Source organism: Carassius carassius, chromosome 17 (assembly GCF_963082965.1).
Source record: "Carassius carassius chromosome 17, fCarCar2.1, whole genome shotgun sequence".
NCBI lineage: Eukaryota > Metazoa > Chordata > Actinopteri > Cypriniformes > Cyprinidae > Carassius > Carassius carassius.
The window spans coordinates 6866015-6887512 of NC_081771.1; the positions used below are offsets into that span (position 1 = coordinate 6866015).

General features: G+C 36.0%; 1 protein-coding gene across 1 annotated transcript in view; it reads right to left on the reverse strand.

Annotated features, from left to right (window-relative positions):
* The window catches only part of LOC132160888 (contactin-4), an 88141-nt gene that overhangs the window by 25101 nt on the left and 41542 nt on the right, over positions 1-21498 (reverse strand). Inside the window, exons 2-11 of the mRNA XM_059570607.1 lie at positions 15500-15654; positions 11534-11660; positions 10741-10916; positions 9703-9798; positions 6441-6644; positions 4480-4582; positions 3381-3565; positions 2671-2813; positions 2390-2519; positions 1603-1753 (exon numbers count right to left, since the gene is read on the reverse strand). Coding sequence (XP_059426590.1) covers positions 1603-1753; positions 2390-2519; positions 2671-2813; positions 3381-3565; positions 4480-4582; positions 6441-6644; positions 9703-9798; positions 10741-10916; positions 11534-11660; positions 15500-15560 — 1376 coding nt within the window. The 5' untranslated portion in view covers positions 15561-15654. The remainder of the gene's footprint in view (positions 1-1602; positions 1754-2389; positions 2520-2670; positions 2814-3380; positions 3566-4479; positions 4583-6440; positions 6645-9702; positions 9799-10740; positions 10917-11533; positions 11661-15499; positions 15655-21498) is intronic.

Genomic DNA, 21498 nt, shown 5'->3' on the forward strand with positions numbered 1-21498 from the left:
GATGCCATCTGCTGAACATGCACTGTTTATTTGTGCAGACTATTTCATATAGGCAGCTATTTCTAAATCAATAATATGCCCAATGTGCAATAATGTATCCCACAATGCAATGCTCTTGACTTGACTGTCCATTTGAGTGGGCTGTCAAAAAGGTAAAACATTTCTACTCAAAACCGGAAAACAACTGGAAAATGATAACTGGATGCTACTTGCTGAATTAAACATGCACTCACCGTTAACTGAATTATTTTCAGCATATTGCATAATGTTGCATATGCTACAAAACAACAGTATGCGGTGTACAGTACATACTAAGAGGTACGGAGTACGTTAGCACTCCATTTCAGGCTTACCCTGAGCCTCTGATAGACAGTATCTGATACACAGTCTTGCACCTCTTGTCTCATTTCCTCTGTTCGCTCTAACTTCCACTCCCTCTCCCCCTTCCCATCGCTCCCCCTCTCTCTCATCCAATAATCACATCACTCCACGGAGACCCTGGGCAGCATCAGTGAGTCATGGCATGTGTGTTCTCTCTCAGGTCCAGATGGACCACAGGGCACAGAGTGAGCTCCCATTGGTTATCACTCCATCCCCATCCATTACTGGAGATCATACACTCGTCCCTCCTGCCACCTGTTCTGACAAGGCCATGCTAGAACGATTCTGTCCCATTGAAACCCCACAGGAAAGAGGCAGAACCAGGGGTGTATTAATTAGTGTTCCACTAGGCACTCACTCTTGTGTGAAAAGTGCCATCAGGAAAGATGTTGTTGGTTTTGAATGTGCAACATCTGTGCCTTAGCAACTTGTGTTCGTTATGGACAAAAAAAAAGACAATTATGTTTGAATAAAAAATATAGAAAAACATCACACAGTAGTGGGCTGATGCTTTGCAAATACTGACTGCTAAGAGAGAAAATGTAGGAAACAGGAAGTAAAAAAATGCATTCACATTATAAATAGTTATTTTCTTTATGGGAAGTAATGTTCATTTGGCATTATTTCTTCCCCTCACAGATGATGCTTTTTGTCTGCAACGTAATTGAGCACAACTGGATTTCATTTAAGCCATTCTTTTGTACTTTTTTTGGGCTGCTAAAACAAAATTCTTTAACAGCTGTTTTTCCACATTTATAATAATAAGAATTAATGTTCCTGATCACCAAATCAACATATTAGAATGATTTCTGACGATTTATGAAAATTCAGCTTAAAAAAAAAAATTGAAATTGAAAAAATATTTCACAATATTACTGTTTTAACCAAATAAATTGTAGCCTTGGTAACACTTGTGCACTGTAGATATAACCATATTTCACCCAACAAGGAGAAGTTTATATCTCTACATTTATAAGTAAATAAATTATAGATAAAGATGTTTAATCCACAATGCTTGTTTGAAAAAGTACATTGTTGCATAAAATGAACTACTAATTACTAATAAAACCATGCAGATGGATGCAAGAATGCACCCTGTGTGAACAGGCCCTAAGACACTCCAAGAGAAGCCTGCAAACAAACCCAAAGGCTCTGGAGACAGCTGGAGAGCAAGCGGCTCATTTTGCACCTTTCATTAGTGACCGGTCTGCTGACCCATACCTCTGGCTGTCTTTCAGAAACTCGTTGCCTCTCCTCCAAGAGTACGAAGCTCTGGGGGATGCGTGCGGCCGGCATTCGATGATAGCTTCCCCGCCTCTCTGGATCATTGTGGTCTTCTTCACTGGTTTTTTTGAGAAGTCTGGAGGAGAGGCTGAAAGACAAGGGATTTGTGGTGTTTGGCTCAGATTTGACATATTTCACCACTGAAAATACTGAATATCAGTGTTCACACATTTGACCAATTCATTTTCATGATATTTTAGTGACGCACTGAAATTAAAACCTGTTTTTATGACAGATTTATTTGAACATACAATAAAGATACAACTAAAAGGATTAGTAAAATTATGTAATATAGTAATATAGTGTACGTATATATTTAGCAAACATAATTATTGTAGTTGTCTGGTGTGATTATGGCTTTTACAAGCTGTATTATTGACATCTTTCTGCATTTGAAACACTGATTGAGTGATGAGATATATTATATTTCTAAAGTTATACGTTTTCCTTCTGATGTTCATACATGTTTATTTCATTCTTTAACTAACAGCTGATTATTGAATGAGATGACTAATATGGTTTTAAAAATCAACCCCATTTTATTGAGATTTCTGTGATGGTTCTCCATTTGCATTCACATGTATATCAAAACGATTAAATGTATTTTAGTGCAGAATGTGCATATGTTCATATGGTACCAAATTCCATGAAGGCTTTTCCAGCTCTGAAAATCGCAAATTTTGAAAATCCATGTGGTTCTTTGATGACATGGAAAGATGCTTACCCACAACTTTGAGCTCAGCACTTGCATATATAACTCCATTATCATTCTCTGCCAAACACTGATACATCCCAGAATCCATCAGGTTTATGTTGGAGATGGCTAACACGCCACCATCAACACGAATTCTGTCCTGAGCATAAACAAAACTGTCAGGACAGATTGCATGCAACACTAATAACCTAGATGTATAATATTCCAACACATATACATTTCAACATATACACTCAGCCAGCATCTTTCAAGTCTTAGTATTTCATGCTGAGGGGTGTTAGTATTATCACCTGAGAGACCAAAGGCTGTCCATTCTTGAGCCATCGGTAAACAGGCTGAGGTTTTCCATTAGCCTTGCACTCCCAGTGAAGATCAGACTCAATAGCCATGTTTGCGTCATACAGTGTCTGCGACCACTGCAGGTGTTCCACATCTGTGTGAACAGCAATGAACTACTATAATACAAATGCAGAGGTCTGCATCCTGCCTTAACACAACGGCTGTCTCTCTGAACTTTCTCCCTTGCAATACACAGCAACAATGATGAAAGCATTGTGTTTTATAAACCACCCCCCCAAAAAATGAGGTTACTCTGTGCACATTTATTCTAGATGATTCTTCCTGTTTTGCAGAGGAGCACAGTAGCAGTGCATATATTGTGGGCTCTTTGTGTAGACTAAACAACGCCTGCTATAGCCATTCTAATTAGTCTTGCCTTGACAATTGACAATAAAATCTATTCTTTCATTATTTATTATTTACCACAGGTTGCTGTGTGATCTGTTATCTGACTCATTAAAAATTTAAATTTCTTTTATTGATTCTCCTGCGGTAATCGTGATGGCCGACAAAACGCTGCATGGATAGGAGAGATAAGGAAAGGTCTTTTAACTTTGTGAAAAATACTAATATTTTTTGGAAACAGCTGACTAAATATTTGCAAAAAGGGCTAACTAGCATCCAATAAGTATTGTATACTTAAGTCAGTATTTGTCCTTACTTTGAAATACAAGACGTCCTTTTGCAATACTACGTCCTTTGGAATTTTCAGCCACGCATTCATAAAGTCCAGAATCCTCTGGACGGAAATATGGGATCTCTAGGACACCATTTGAGTGATTTATCTTCATTTTTCCAGGGAAGGGGCTTCCATCCGCTCTCTTCCAGGAAATAGAAGGCACTGGACTGAGAAAAGTCAAGAAAACAGACCAGAGCTTCTGAATGTGCAAAGATCTATGGAGGCTTAACATGATTCATCAAAGCAGATCATGTTACTAGTTAGTCAACATGTTACTCAATCCGTTTTTGCACAGTTACAATTCAACTTTGACATAGTCACTTGGATGTACAGCATGTTTACTGTTTCTTAAAATAGTCAGGGTAATTAAACTTTTTTCAGCCATTAATTACATGAAACACTACCATTCAAATGTTTGGGTTTAGTAAGATTTCTTTTTTTCATTATGAAATGTTGTTTGAGCATCAAATCACAAACAATTTCTCAAGGATTATGTGACTCTGAAGACTGGAGTAATGGCTGCTGAAAACTCAGCTTTGCTTTCACAGGAATACATTTTCAAATCTATTAAAAATTATTTTTAATTGTAATAATATTTCACAATATTACCATTTTATAGCACTTTAATCAAAAACAAACACAGCTTTAGTGAGCATAAGAGACTTTCGAAAATATTAAAAACTCTTACAAACCCCCAAAATTACTGCAAAGCTCTATTAAATTTATATTAAACGAAATGACAAATAAAACATACAAATAAATGGCCTGCCAGCATTACTATTCTGTGTTTGATACCCCTCCAGTATCCCAGCATCCCTTAACACATTACCTGTGGACAATCCAAGGCCAGAACCCTGTCTCACCCCTGGATCACAGTCTGCAGCTGTTTTTAAAAATAATGCCTCCCCCTCTCCATCTGCTTCCTACTACTTCACTAAGATTAAAAGATCCTGTATATTTCTGAGACATTTCTCTTAAATAAACAGCTAAGATGTACTATGTGCCAAGTGTGGTAGTCCCCAGTTAGCAAAGCAACCCTCTGGAGGCAAGGAGCCCATCTGTTAGTAAAAAAGAGACCTACTTTCCTAAAGCGAAACACTCCAGTCGAACTGATGATCCTTTGGCAACGTGGAGCATTTTTTCAAACTGGACTTCAATCTTTGGCTCATACTCCCCCATCACAGCTGGAAAATGAGGATGGACGAGCATGAGTCTTTTAGGGTAAAACCAATGCACTTCAGTTAAAATATGATTATACTTTTTACAGTACATACATCACTCTAGTACAAACAAGACACAACACATGGCGTTTGTCAAGAAACCCTGCTGAACAGACGATGGCTGGTCACCAGCATATATAATGGTTTGGATGCTCATGTTCCCACTAGGTTTATAGCTAGGTTAACAATCATTTTTTGAGCTGAATTTTTTTTGGTAATAGTTTTGTCTTTTAACAATATTTTTTTCATGCCTTGTCATATTCATTAGTTTTAGTCCATTTGACTCATAACTACACTTTTATGTAATTTTGAGAAATAGATAAATAAAAAATAGATAACTGAATAAAATGAAAACAGACAAAAGGTAAATAAGTTGGACAACGTTTCGGAAAATTTCAGAACATGTTACTAAATATTCTATATATATGTTTAAATATATTTTTAAAACATATAAATACTTGTAAAGTTAATAAAAAATAAATAAAAACCCGACCAAACTTACAGTACAGACCAAAAGTTTGGACACACCTTCTCATTCAAAGAGTTTTCTTTATTTTCATGACTATGAAAATTGTAGAGTCACACTGAAGGCATCAAGGGCTATTTGACCAAGAAGGAGAGTGATGGGGTGCTGCGCCAGATGACCTGGCCTCCACAGTCACCGGACCTGAACCCAATCGAGATGGTTTAGGGGTGAGCTGGACCGCAGACAGAAGGCAAAAGGGCCAACAAGTGCTAAGCATCTCTCGGGGAACTCCTTCAAGACTGTTGGAAGACCATTTCAGGTGACTACCTCTTGAAGCTCATCAAGAGAATGCCAAGAGTGTGCAAAGCAGTAATCAAAGCAAAAGGTGGCTACTTTGAAGAACCTAGAATATGACATATTTTCAATTGTTTCACACTTTTTTGTTATGTATATAAATCCATATATAATTCCACATGTGTTAATTCATAGTTTTGATGCCTTCAGTGTGAATCTACAATTTTCATAGTAATGAAAATAAAGAAAACTCTTTGAATGAGAAGGTGTGTCCAAACTTTTGGTCTGTACTGTATATTATGAAAAAACAAAAAATGCATTATAAAAGACATTATTTTAAACATTTATCATATATTTAAAACAGATACTCTTAACATGTGGAAACGTAAAGGTAAATTGCGCATTTTTTAATACAAATAAATGCAAAAATATTAAATAAGAGTTATGTTGAAAAAAAAAAAAAATGCTTTGCCAACAAGACTTTCTTAGTCAACCAACTTTAGATAAAGATCCCGACAGTTTTGGTTATGCTGGTCGACATGCAGCATCTAGAAAATCATGTAAATTTATGCTGGCCTAAATTATTATAATTTTTTATTTGTATTTTCTTTTCAGCAGGGAACGTAGATCAAACACAAGGAAAAGTAAGAAATAAGAATTAGTACAGTAGTAAGAGTTCAGCAGTGGTCTTGCGCCCAACATATTCATAGATTGAAATATTCAATATTCACATGAACTCAAAATATTCAGAACCTCTCCGCCCTACTTCATATAGCTTGTCTGGGTGAATATTAAAGAGACACTAATGACTGGTGATGTTGAGCCTCCTGGGGTATACGTGTACGTGTGTGAGGATGGAAGTCTTCTTTCTTAATGCAGAATTATTTGACCTTCCCTCACTCTCTCTCTATCTCTCTCACACACAAACATGCACAGTTGGCTGAGCATGGCTCAGAGACTATGAATACACAAATGCTGCCTCTCTGAGTGGCAGCAAAGCAAACACAGTCGTGCTCAAATCTACCGATTCATCACTGTTAGCAGTTCCTCCAGGCTACTCACCATCCCGACGTAACACCACTGGAGTCGGGGAACTGTAGACGGTCGTATTGGTCATCACATTCCTTACCACACACGTGTAGTTGCCCACGTCTGACGTCTCAACTTTTGCAATATACAAGTTTCCAGTCCTCTGGGACACAAATCGTCGGTTGTCCCCAACAACGATGCTGGGGCGGCCATTAAATATCCAGGAGTATCTGATTTCTGAGGAGAAAAATTGTCAGATGACAGTACAATTTTTTTTTTTTTGCCAACTATAGACATATAAATAGTCATCCATATATGTGACCCTGAGCACAAAACCAGTCTTAAGTCGCTGGGGTGTATTTGTAGCAATAACCGAAAAATAGTGTATGGGTCAAAATTATCGATTTTTCTTTTATGCCAAAAATCATTAGCATATTAAGTAAAGATCATGTTTTATGAAGATATTTAGTACATTTTCGTACGTTTTTTTTATTCCACCATTTGTAGATGAAATTAATATGAGTATGTTCTCAGCTTGTTAGAGCTCAGCTGTTGGAAGGGAGTTTATATATAACAAGATTAAAGCAATACAGTTTCGACTGTGTGTGTGTGAAAAGCATTCTGATATAATAAAGGCTAAGAGGCAGTTTTAAGACTAAATAAATAATTAAATCATTTATTTTTACAATTTATTTTCAGACAGGCAAAATAAATGTATTTGTATTATGCTGGCAAATGGCATATTTCTCAAAAGCAACCCTTATACTGTCAAAATAATTAAAATCTTCATAAAAACAAATACTGAAATCAAAATATTGAAACATATACATTTATTATATATTGCTGTTTGCCTTCATTTTGAAGAGTTCAAGCTAAATTACTTTTTTTTTTAGAATTTTTTTTCTCTTTCTCTCTAAAACTATAGAAGTTATGTGAATATCTTTTAATAATACAAGATTTTAAAGGCTTAATTAACACAACCCTGAGCTAATTTGAAGTATCTACATTTACTGTTGTAATTATTCATCTACAATAATAAATAAAGAAGAAAAGTAAAAGTTTGTGCTTATTTTAATTAGAATTATATTTACAGAAAAATACAGCATTATGGTTCAGCAAATTCATTTTATAATCAACCCGAAGCAAATGAATGAGTTTTTGATTTAATTATTTTGCCGTTCACAGACTTTTTTTTTTGTGACGTAAGCTCCTTTTGTTATAGCCTTCATCATTTTTCTTCTGTCTCCATTCATTCATGTCACCTCTCACTCTTTCTTAATGAGACAGGAATACAGGAAGAGCGCGCAGCAAGGCCTGTGGTATGAAATGAAGTATGAAAGTATCAAATTAAGCAGCATTTATTAGAGGGCAGACGGGGTTAGAGTGGCTGAAATGTGGATTGATAAGGGCTATTTCAGGTTCAAACAGCATATCTAGTGTACAGCACTGAGGAAAAAGAACCATTTGGCTTCAAGACAGAAAATGGTGAATTAAAACCATCATAAATGGAGTGGTGACAAGGTGAGGGACCTCTCATCATTACTGGGCACTGTGCTCAAGGCTTTTGGTCTCTTAGGAAACAAATTCACAGCCACTATAATCTGAAATCATGTGACAGAGCAGACCAATGAACATGGCTATTTATGAGTAAAAAGAGGTGACAGGGTTTTTAGTTTTTTTTTTTCTGTGCATGTTTCTCTTGGTGAGGTTTGGTTAGCAGTGACTGAAACACAGCTTTACACACAACTGTCAGTCTGCATGAAGAATATTTTGAGACTCCAGCAGCTTCAAACACCTGTCTGCTGCTCAGCAGTGGCTTTTTTACAGCTGGCATTACAATACAGTTTATTTGTTTGACAGAAACTTCCCTATATAAAATAAATCTTCATCTGACCAAGATCTTCTGTGCTCTAAGTCACTCACAAATCTTTTGACGGTTCAATAATCCCTATTTGCTTTTTGCAAAATATTGTTTGTTTGATGCCTTTTGCAAGACATATCATTGTTTCATACTTGTCATCTTCAGAAAGATCTTTCTTCCTCAGCATATTTAATGAGAACTGAAACTTGCTTAATAATGTGGAACAACCTCTTTAAGTAGGGTTTCCGTTTACCTAAGAAGACCTGGCAAACTATTGACTAAACCTGTCTGAGACTGATATCAGTTACCTGAAATGATGTGAAAAACAACACAAAAAGTCTGATTCTTTATTGTACCAAAATCCAATTGATATGTCACTTACATAATAATTTGGAACACAGTATATATATATATATATATATATATATATATATATATATATATATATATATATATATATATATATATATATATATTTACTACATATTTATATATTTACTAAAGCACAAGCAAAATGTTTAATTTCAAATTGCACACTTCGCAATTGAGATTAGCAGGGATGCTAACGGTTGGTTCTCCCCCAGGTAATATATAGACCTCCAAAAAAAAAAAAAACACCTCAAGGAATAAGCTGCTGTATTTAGCCATTGTATAAATTCCCAAGAAGCATTATCCATATGAAAGAAACTTGGATTACAGAATGTGGCAAACAGTCAAGAGTGGTGCGTTGGAAGAACGAGGGAAGGAAAATAGAAGATGGAGGGTGGTGGCGGGGAGTGGGGAAGGTGTCACTTAAGACCATTGCTTTGACTGGAAATGTGGTTGAATGACTGTTCGGCAGTGCGGTGGCGTGAAATTGCACCTCTGGTGCATTTGTGCATTGCTCTTTGAGTTGCTGCTAATCAGCTGTACACAGACACAGAAGAGGTGCACAGCTGGAAAGGAGGATAAAGAGACACATAGCTTTAAACCATGCCTTTATTACCTTTCAACAGAAGGCCAAGGCTTAAGAAAATAACCTTTCCAAATGACAACAAGGGCACAAGTGCCATTAGAAAGAAGGAGGGGAAGCTAAATGCCAAGAGGTTGGTGCATGAATGCAAGGACGCCAGCTCCAGAGTGAGCCATTGTGCTCTGGTCATTTGAAGGCTTGATTTGCTCACAATATGAGATGATTAAGATACAATTTGAACCAACATGTACCATACATACTAAGTGAGCAGAGTGGAGCGAGGTTTGCTACATGCAGTCCATTCCTGGCCTTGGATTTGCTTAGCATTATTCTACAGGCCAAACACAGAGCTTGAATTGATAAAAAAAATGTGCCGTAGAAAGAGGTCAATGGGTTTTGCGAACAAGTGTCGCTCATTGCACCCCCCCACCATGCACTTAATAAATAAGATTCAGATTCATACAGCATGCAGTAAAATGTACCTCCGAAGTGGGGCGGTGGACCACACAAGAGCACAACAGCCTGTCCTTCTCTCACTAATACTGGACTTCTGGCCTTGCTGCTGAAATTCTGCAAGTCTGCAAAAACAAAATAATAGGATCGCCATTACTTTTCATTAAAGACACTGTCATCGCTCAGATGTGCAACAGACGACTCACAGAGCAGGGACCTTTAGAAATGCCGCTCTATAGCACAGGAAGGGACAGGCTAAAATTACATCACATGAATGACATGATTTCTGTAGACATGTGGTTGTCATGTCATATTGCATATTGTCAGATCTATATTTTATAAATTTGCAAGAACAAAATTCTTGGACAAGGCTTCAATTTACTGTATACTTTGCATGAAATATAAGTTGCTTTGCATAAAAGTGTTTAAAAAATGCATGAAAAAGAAGAAGATTTAAAAACACTTCATCTTTATAGGTTAAGAAATAAAATGACCCTTTTTTCAAGACTTCAGAACTGATGGCTATTTGAGAAGGTAAATCATTGGGAAAACGCTTTTTCCCACTCTATAAATGCCAATTTTGCCAGTGAAGCACCACCAATTAGTCCTACAACAATTTCCTGCATCACTCAAGATCTGAAAAGACACATCTACTTGTTAAATTTTAGATGCACACACAACATGAACTAGGCAGACTTGCTGTGTTATGATTATCTGTTGATTTAAGTCCTTTTTTCCATTTTCCATGACAGGCTGCATCTTAGTTAGGCACCATTGGACATCTCCTGATAGAATCTTTCAGATAGGAAAATGTAGCTGTCAGTTTAAAAGCCTGTACACCCAGGGAAAGAAAGTATATCTTACCCACTAATGGACCAAATGACAACATGAAATATGAGAGATAACACCGTTTTTACATATTATGCATTTAAAGCTTCCAAAGGACACATATACAGTACATTACAGACAGTGTAGTCAAAGTATTAGTAATCAAGAGTGGCGGAGACTGTGAAATGCTATTTTCAAATGTTCACATATACAAAAGAAATGGTTTAATGTGCACTTACATGCAAATTCAACTTTAGCCTCTCGGCTCAGGATGGTTCCAAATGCATTAGTGGTGATACACTGGTAAACACCACTATGCTTAGTTGCCTGAGGGTTATTGATCAAAAGGTTTCCCTCAACAAGGCTGTAGTTGAAGTCCATGTCAATTTCAAAATCTTTCCCGTTGAATTTCCACCTATTATAAAAACAGGTGGAATGGGCACAGGATAATGATGATGAGAAGATATACAAGCATTAAAAAATATATAAATACTTTCTGTGGAATATATTTGTGTCAATGTTATAATTCAAAAAACTGAAACTGAAAAATGTGCCAATTTTAAATTTTAAGTTTCATTCCATTTTATTTTAATCGTAAAATTATGTTTAATTACAGGCATAAATGAGAGAGAAACACACACACACACACACGTTTGTTTTTGTGAAAAGTGGGGACATCCCATAGGCGTAATAGTTTTTATACTGTACAAACTGTATACTCTATGGCCCTTCACCAACCCTACACCTAACCCTAACCCTCACAGGAAACTTTGTGCATTTTATACATTCTGTATGATTTAGAAGTGTTTTGAAAAATGGGGACATGGGTAATGTCCTCACAAATCACCCTCTCCTTGTAATACCTGTGTCATACCCATGTCATTATACAGAGTTGTGTCCTGATATGTCACAAAAACGAGAGCGCACACACACACACACACACACACACACACACACACACAATAAACCAAAAAATATTTTTTTCCATATGGAACTTTTGTTTTGCGAAGAAATTTAGGAAAGCTGTCATACTTGTAATGTGGTGTTGGACTTCCCTTGGCTTTGCAGTTAATGAATATCTTGTTGTCTTCTGCGCTTAAAGGGAAAACACTGTCACTGGGCTCTTGGGTGAATACTGGGCCGTGTCGAATAATTCTCTCTAGAAGAAAAAAACAAGAAGACTTTTGAGAAGCTCATAATCCACAACCTGGAACATGAATCTAGATCATAAAACAGGTGTGAACACATCAGGTCCACATTATGTCTAATGTGCACTATTCATTTATTTTCAGCAACTTCCCACACTGAGCTCATTAGATCTGCAACGTAAACACGTATCAGAGGAACAGCTTTCATTTCCCCTCTTGTAGCAGAAACCGTATCAACATGACGTCCTTCTTTTGGCAGGCCCATAACACGCATGGCAGTGTGGCTAGGTCTGTTGTTTCGGTTGACTGCTGCCAAGACACCAATCCACCTCCCTAATTACCCCATGTTGTAGTAATTACTCCAGTGAAATGTGTCATTTCTTAAATGAATAAACAAGCTCTCATAAACATGTATGCCTCTCCACAGAGAAAGGAATTGTGTTTTTTTTTTCCTCAATAAAACTCACCTGTAATTTTTTTCCCTGTTCTCTCAGAGTGAATGAAATTCATTTTTACAGGTCCCTAACCTTGACGAGGACAAAAAAAAAAAAAAAATTACCCTCCCGCATCATCAAGCTAATGGAAGTGTCCGGGCGTGTTTGCCTGGGGTGAACCCCTGTCTCCTCACGCTGTGGGAGATGCTACTTTTTTTTTCCCTTTCCCTTTTGTGTGTCCTTTGAACGATGGGAATTAATGAAGCATTTAGAGCGAGGAGTAGCACATTTACAGTAGTCCACATTTAGCCGTCATTTACGAAGGGGACACGTCCCCATCACTTTTTGTCATGGATGATTTTACTTCCACCCCTTTATGGAATTTACAACAGGGATGGCTATAATACAAAGAAGCATCTACAGTTCTTTAGCAGCAATGTTCATTCCAAGCACTCTGGGGGAATGAAAAAAAAAGGAAAATGTACTGGTAATTTTCTGACAGGACATTATCAGTAATTTTACAGACATTTCCATTAACCCTAAAACACAATGCTATTAAGTGCAAAATTCTAAATAAAGCAAAAACACCTGTAAAAAGTCCTGTTATCAGTTTGCATCCCCCTTTCAGAATCTGCTTAATGTTATTTATTTCACCAAAATAACAGGCATTATTCAAAATGTATGTTATAGTTTATTTAGTACTGAACTGCATAAGATAGACATTAAAGATGTTTACATATTGTCCACAAGAGCAAATAATAGTTGACCCTGTTCAAAAGTTTACATTCTGGTGACGGTCCCACAAATTCTTTGGTTTTCCAACATTTTTGGGCATTTGAATCCTTCCTAAAAATAACTGTATGAATTTGAGATCCATTTTTATTTTTTACACTGAGGACTTACAGTACTTACTTAGGAACTTACTTTATAAGCAACTATTACAGAAGTTTCAAATTCTCAGTTATGCTCCAGAAGGAAAAACGATGCATTAACAGCCGGAGGGCGAAAACTTTTGAATTTGAAGATCAGGGTATTTAACTTATTTTGTCTTCTTTGAAACATGTAACTATCTTCTGTAGCCTCTGAAGGGCAGTACTAAATGAAAAATAAGATTTTTTTATATTTATTTTTGCAATATGATTGTTTTCAACAGTGATAATAATAAGAAATGTTACCAAATCAGAATATTAGAATGATTTCTGAAAGATCATGTGACATTATAAAAATTATAAAAAATTATAAAATTCAGCTTTGCGATAACATGAATAAAACTGAATTGTTTTAAAATGTATAAATATTTCACAATATTGCTTTTTTACTTCTTTGATCAAAAACATCTAATAAATCTTACCAACCTCAAACCTTTGAGCAGTAATGCACATTATACAATTTAGTTTATTTACATAATAATAATACTAATAACACTAATAAATGTCACAAGTTCAGTTGAAGTTAATTGCTTTGACAAGAATTGTTAATGCACTGTACAATCCACTGTAAAATTGTTGCAAAATGAATTTTTACATTTTATTTCTAATCGTAATGTTATTGTAATGTTATTAAAGTTCTCAATAATTTACTTACACTTACAATGACTCAAATTTCCAGCAGGTATTCTTTAAAATGAGGGCAGCCAACCTAGTTTAATAACTTCCTATGCTTATTATTATAGCCACATCCTTATACTGTAGATCTATTCATTGTTTAAATATTAACTACATTCATTTTCAGTATCTAAATGTTAAATAACCATGTCACTTTTAGTAGACCACTATTATTCTTTCCCTCAGTATAACCTTTTTTTCTTAAATGAGAATTATTTCTGAATATGTGCAGGCTACATGAGATTTATTTATTTCCTGATGCTACTACCAATTACCTTCAAGAGATCTAATCAACTTCTTCACCGACAGGAAATTTACTGCTGTTAATTACCACACTGCTTGTCAGTGTTTCATCAGTACTGTGACTGAAAATAAAAAAAACAAAAATCATAAAGTCTGCCTTTAAAGCTAAGATATGACAGGTTGTTAGATGTGGATTTGGTCTCCTCAGATCCTCCTCGCTGAATTGCTGCTGCCCTTCAGTCTGGCCTCTGCACTTCCTCCTCTCCAGCTTAGCTTTCTGAATATCAAGCTGTGCAATCAAAAGAGCACCTGTGGCTTGAATGCAAATGCCCATTTGAGTTGGCATAGTTACTGTAGCACAACAACGACAATAACTGGAGCACCGGCATTGAGTAGGGGACATTGGTTCGTTTAAACAGGGCACCTGCCTCTCCAGACGGCCTCTTCCTTACAGCACTGCAGTATGCGCTGAGAGTTGCATATATCATTGGAGAAATAATATGCACTTTTTAAAGGGAACTTTAAAAGACTTTTGAAACACTTCACTGCTGACAGGGTCTGATTATGTACGTGGAAAGTTTTAGTGCAATTCTACAAATAGCTGTATTTAATATCAATAACTCTTTCAATATTCTGTAAAAATAAAATGGTCTTCATCTCAAAGTGGAGGGTCACGGGTTTGTTCTAATTATAATAATAAAAGAGTTTTTAAAATAAAAAAAAAGATTTATATGATCAATTTAATTGTATATATTAATTATTCACTATAATAATAATAGTATTAATAATAAATATACAAAAACAACTCAAAAGAAAACAGACAGCAGTATTTTTGTCTATAATATATGAAAAAATACTTGAAACTTTAGATATAATATATAAAAATCCTTTAAACAAGATAAATTTACCTAAGAGGCAACATTACATAAAATTTTAAGATTATTTATAATAATAATAATTTATTTTTAATAACTCTAATAAGAGTATACTGTATTTCTTTTCTTTTTTTTGTACTGAACTGGCAGATTGCATAAATAAATATGTAAATATGTACAAGAAGAGAAAGAGAGAGAGAGAGAGAGAGAGAGAGAGAAAAGAAAACAGTAAAGAAAAAAAGTAGTAAGACTAAATATATTTAAATTCACAGTGCAATCTATGAAAGTGCAAATTCTTATGCAATGTTGCTTCTCAAATACATTTATAGTAAAAAAAAAATACTTACTTAAATAATGCTGGGTTGCCACTCAATGCCCAATATAACATCAAAAGTTTTTTGAACATTCTTTAAAGCTACATGAACATGAATACATTTTCCAATGCTAGTCTGTTGTGAACAAGCAAAGTTTGCCAAAATAAGTAGGGTGAAGTTCTTGTTGAAGAGAATAATCAGAAACTGTGTTGAGACAAATGTCCTGCTGGGGCAACCACGAGAGCTTGTTCCCAGCATGCATCTGTCTCAAGAGGCATGAGCGAATTATTAGACAGAGGCATAAAAAGCCATTCTCTCTGCTGAAGTGGGGACTATGCAGAACAGGTGAGCTATCAAAGGCAAGTCGGGGGATATCGTACCTGCTAGGCAGCTCTTGAGTGACAGCAGGATTAAGAGTTCCCATGGCAACAACATCTTCATCTTCCAAGGTCACAGAATGTCTTTTATTTCCATTCAACTGCAAGAGGAGCAAGTTGTGTTCTTCCTATGTAAAGTCAGCTTTGTTAGCTAAGAACTGAGCAAGGGACAGGGTGAGAGGGAGAAAGAGAGAAAGACAAAAAAAAAGATTAGAAAAAAACAACACAAGCAAGAGGAGCTGTAACATCAGATACACCAGTGAAATATAAAAAATTAATTCATCCAAATAAGGACAGACAGGATCCTTTGCCTATTGGCTTGCTCACAGCTGATCAACTGCAGTCTGGATACCAAGCCTACCCTCAATATATCTCGCAGGAGTAGAGGGAATCGGAGAGAGAGAGAGATAGACAGACTCGGGAAGAGCTGGGGCCTAAGAGAGATATGAAAAAATCCTCAGTGGCTTACGGCAGCAAAACCTCGACACATATTCAGCTGCCAAAGGCAATGTTTGGATTGTACTAAAAGTATTGGTTCTATACACTTACACTGGGAAAAATGTGTGATACATTTACAAACCTGCTAACATATTTCATTTTCAGCACGGCGTATCTCAGGAACAGGATTATGATTCGATAGGGGAGGTGATACACTTTGAAAGGGCAGAGAATATGATAGAGGAGTAAGCCATACGGCGTCAGCCCTCCCTCTTTTCGAGACAGCGGTGTGCAATTCATCCACCTCACAGGAATTCAATACTCTTTAAAGCACATCAGAGTTGTCGAATACACACTTTAATTTATGAGGGTCAACATCGCCGCGTTGGCTTTTATAAATATGGGCCCTGGTGGGACGTGCGGTTTAAGTGTCAAACTGTAACAAATGTCTAGCAAATGAGCGTAATATTCTTGACATTTCTGAGTGCAGAACAGCTTGTGGTTTATGAGCGACATAGGAACACTAGGGACATCACATTTCGAATAAGCCTTGAAAGTCACCGTGATACATAACGTGTAACATTCAGACAATTCTTCATTTTCTGTGAACAATACCAAATCTGGTTTAGTCAGAATTTCTTTAAATCATCAAAACATGTTTTAAAGCAACTCTAGACTTAAAACATTTTTGTTTTGTAAAGAATCTGCATTGTTTTAAAGCATCACATTCGTTTGGAAATATCAGTATTTCTTTGAAAAAGTCTTTTTGAAATAATATTGTTTTGAAACATCTCACCGTGTCTACAGCGGACATGACAGTTTTCGCGCCGCACTGTGCCGCAACAGCTAAAGTCTGTCTACACTGGACGCAAAAAAATAATTTGAACTTTGTGTAAGTACATCATAAATAGAATGTGTTTCACTAATCATAGAGTGAAAGTTTATCATTTAATTTTAAGTCTTGTGAGTTTAACGGCACATATAAGAACGAGCAGAGAGAGAGAGAGAGCGAGCACGCGAGAGAGCCTCGGCTGCGCGCGCACTCTCACCTTCACCGTCTTCAAACAACTCGCTGTCTTGCTCTCTCTCCCTCGCGCATATTAATCAAAATCAATTGACACAATGGTGTCAAACATCACTATCCAGTGATGAAATGTTTTCTGTGTTGTCAAATCTTTTGCGATATCCTAAACTGCCGAGATAATTACACAAGGCGTGCCGCAGCCGTTAATGCACTGTAAAGTAACATTACAAAACAATGAACAGCTGTGTTTTTATAAAATAAGATAAACAAAGATTAATAAATATAGTAACAAAAGTATTGCTCGTGGTAAGTTCATGTTAGTTGATATGTTAACAATTCAAACCATATCCTAAAGTTACAAACAAATAATTTACTCTAATTTAAATAATACTCTGATGTTTAAATCATTTAAAATAAGAATGTAGGTGTGCTCACCCCATTTTTGTTTGTAAGAAAAAATGAGATCAGATTTCATATCAATATCATATCAATTTTCAATGTCATTTTTTCCGAATATCGTGCAGCCCTAACCCACAGCATTGCTAATTATAATGGATTCTATAGAATTTTGTCGTGCCACGCCGTACAGCTTGTGACCGGTGTAGACACGGTGTCAGTACTTTTTACAAGTGTCAGTATCATTTAGAAGTTTCAGTAGTTTTGAAGCATCAAATCTGTTTGCAACATCAGTGGTTTTTGAAGCATCATATGTTTTAATTTATCACTTTTGTTTTGAAACCATAGTATTAATATGAAACAATCAACATTTAAGACCTCAGATCTATTTTGAAACACTAATGCATTGAATTATCAACACTGCATTGAAGCATCATTATATATACAGAATGATTTTGAATATTCAGAATTGCTTTAAAATATCAACAATGTTTTGAATCATTTTTTTTTTTAATCATCAGGTCCATTTTGAATGATCACTGTTGTTTTGAGCCATCAGAATTGCTTTAAAGTGTCAATATTTCTTTGAACCATTTAGCTGTATTGCTTTGACGCATCAACACTGTATTTAAACATCAATATGGTTTATTCTGAATTATTTTTAATCATCAGTACCGCTTAAAAGCATCAATATTCTTGAAACATCACTATTTATGGAAGAATTAGATCTGTTTTGAATAATCACTGTTGTGTTGAGCTATTTAAATTGATCTGAAGCATCAAATCTGTTTTGAAATGAAATTGCTTTGAAGCGTGAGACTATTTAGAAGTGCCAGGTCCATTTTGAAGTACTGTAATGAATATTCTTTCAAAGCAATATTGTATTTCTAAATAATCAACATATGAAACACCAGTATGGCATTTGTGTTCCAGTATTGTTCTTTAACTCATTCAACTAACTTCTTTGATCCACCATTGCTATCAGAGAGCAACTCAGTCATTGAGCAGAAAATGAAAAGACTTGACCATAGAAGGGAAAAAAAGAGATGGGGGGAGAGATTAAATTAGACAAAATTGATTATGTTCCTGTATTATCTACTCTAAGGGACCACAAGCTCTGACCTTCAAGTCCTTCATCATTTCAGTCATCTCTATCGATTTGGTTTCCATTTTTTTAACCTCCTGCCTCCTTTGTTTGTCATTCTGCTCCTGCAGCCTGCTATGAGTCTCAATCAAGTCTGGGAGGAGAGGTCAATAGCCGGATATTTGTTTGATGTCTTTCCTTATGAGATGCATAAGGGTGATCTATAACCAGTGAGCAGGCCGAAACGGAGGATGAAACTATAGCTGCGCGATGGGGGAAGAACTTAATTTGACCTGCACATTTGATTCCCTGCATGCGACCTGTTTTCGTACCTCTTCAGATCAGTTAATTCAATCCTACTTCCCTACACTGCCGTCCTTTGAGGTGTGTTTAATACGCTTGTATTAGATAACTGATATACATGCTGTTCTGCTGTATCATAATTTAAAAAGAGGGTCAAAGTTTATATACAAATGACACCTATTTTAAGACACGCAAAAATGGCTTAATATCCACCAGCGTTAATACACTACCTTGTGCAAAAAAAGGTCCCTGGGGGAATACAACATTAATGACTCTAAAAATGTTGTCCTTGGATGTACCGAGAACCATGTGCCATTTGTAAAACAATCGAGTTGGTGGACTTCTGGGACATCTAGCAAGACCATTATAATCTATTTCCACAGGGTGTCTAACAAGCCCTGTATGGCTCAAGTCATTAATGTAGCATGTTGAGCAAAAATGATCAATGCTAATTTATGTTTCAGTCTCGTCAGCAGTCCCCACTCACTTCAGAGAGAGGTCATCTCGCTTTTTGTCATCCATCCGGGCATCTCGCATGTTTCAAAGTCAGGAAAAAGCTTGCTGTTTCTGTCTACGGCACAATAATATGCATCAAACCATACTGGGGCAAACGTGAAAGTTATCTCTGTGTCAAATGGAATGCCAAGTTTTAATGATGCATGATGTCTCTGGCATCTTCGGGGAAGGTGGGAGGGAGTTTCTTGGTCACTGTCCATCTGGATTCAGAGAAGTTCCTTACATGATTAATTTATAGAGCGGGGAAAAAAATACAATGGCAATAATTCTTGTGCTCAGCGGATGACGGTCACAGGTGGTAGAAATATCAAGTGGGCCGAAGCCTGGTTAATGGTGCCTGCGAGGGAAAAGATCTGTCAGGGATAATCTCTTATAATACTCTGCCATAGATAATGTGCTTCTCCCTTTCCACTGGCAGCAGATGAAGAGATTGCATAGCAGACATTATGAAATGGGATGAGAATTATCATGACTATGCTGCCTGTGTCCAGAGCGATAAATGCAGAGCTAGTTCAAATCTCATTGGAAAAATGGAGAAATGGTGGGCGAGAGTGCTGAAAAAAGATGGGACACCACTGTGTAATGTGATCTGAAAGGAAAACTTCATGACTTTGTAGCTAGAAATAAAGGCTTCTCCGATGACAATGGCATAAGAATTGTTCTTCTAACTTTAAGAATAATTGAGCCAAGGTTGGTCTGACAATGATCAAAAAGTCCTTTTTGTACAGGAAGCAGTGGCTTTATATATTATTGTATTATAAGCAGTAGTAATAGTAAATAGGTGATATTATAAGATAAGTGGTAACATAAACATATTTTACATATTATATATTGTTCAGTGCAGGTTAAAGGAATAAGTAATGGCACTCCTAATGATCCAAGTTTGCAATTGTACCATTCGTGTAAAGCAACCTGTCTGACGTGACAAACTCATCCAAGTCGTTATATTCCTTTTTGATTCCCGTTTATTTGTACTTCAAAGCAGGAACAATCTTGTAACTTTATATAATAATACAATATGGAATGACGGTCAAAAACTATATTGCTATATCTCTTGCTTGCTACGCCACTAACTCGGATATGACGTCTTAATCACATCATTAGTCATCAAGGACATAATAAAAACATATATTATAACAATATAAGCATACTTAAAGTTTATAAAAAATATAAATCCAGTAAATGATAATTTGAACAATACTTCAGTATTCTCATACTTGCATAATGTCTATTATGGCTCTAACAGAATAGTTCACCCAAATGTGAAAATGTTGTCATCATTTACTCACTGTCGTTCCAAACCTTCTTATGATGAACACAGAGGATATTTTGAAGAATTCTGAAAAACCAAACAGTTGATGGTTCCCATTGACTTCCATATAGGGGAAAAAAATACTATGGAAGCCAATGAAGACCATCAACTGTTTTTACCAGCATTCTTCAAAATATCTTCTTCTGTGTTCAACATAAGAACGTTTTCATAGTAATCACTGAATAAGTATGCCAGGTTAAATAAATCATTATTAGTATTTAAAAATATATTTATCATGCAACCAGAGAGATGTCATGACAAATGTTTAGTGATCATTTGAACACAACTGAATTAATTCAATGCACACATTTTCATTATGCAGAACACTTTGAGCGAGTCTCTTTTTTTTTACTTTACTAAAAATGTGTGTGTGCCATGCAAACCAGCAAAAGATAAAGTTGATTATTAGCCTACTCTTGAGAGAGAACTGGCTTGTTTTTTGAGAGACTGAATACTCGCAACGCGGCTGTTTGATTAGTGAGCGGGATGTGCTTATTCCATTTATATCAATATCGTAGCCTAATGTTTAAATTATTGCCTTTTAAATATATACAAATAATAGAACATGCATGATGTATTATTACAGGTGATATTTGTCTTGCCAAGCTCTGATTTCTGAGAGATGCACAGAGAGGCAACATCAATGCAGTGTTTGATTTGCACTCTTTTCATTCATAAAGTTTACATTCATTCACTTCACACTCTATTGGGTGACTTTAGAGGTCTGTGTACAGTATAATATTGCACTGATCCCCTGGTTCACCTGTTATATAGCAAACACCAGACTGTGCCAGCCTCAGCCGAATATTCAGGCATAATTATTCCTTGTCCGTTATTCGTTTTTGAAGCCATTAACCATGCCATTCCAAATAAGGTATTCAGTTTCGGGCAGACCCCTAATTATTACATTACATATTAAAATTTTACAT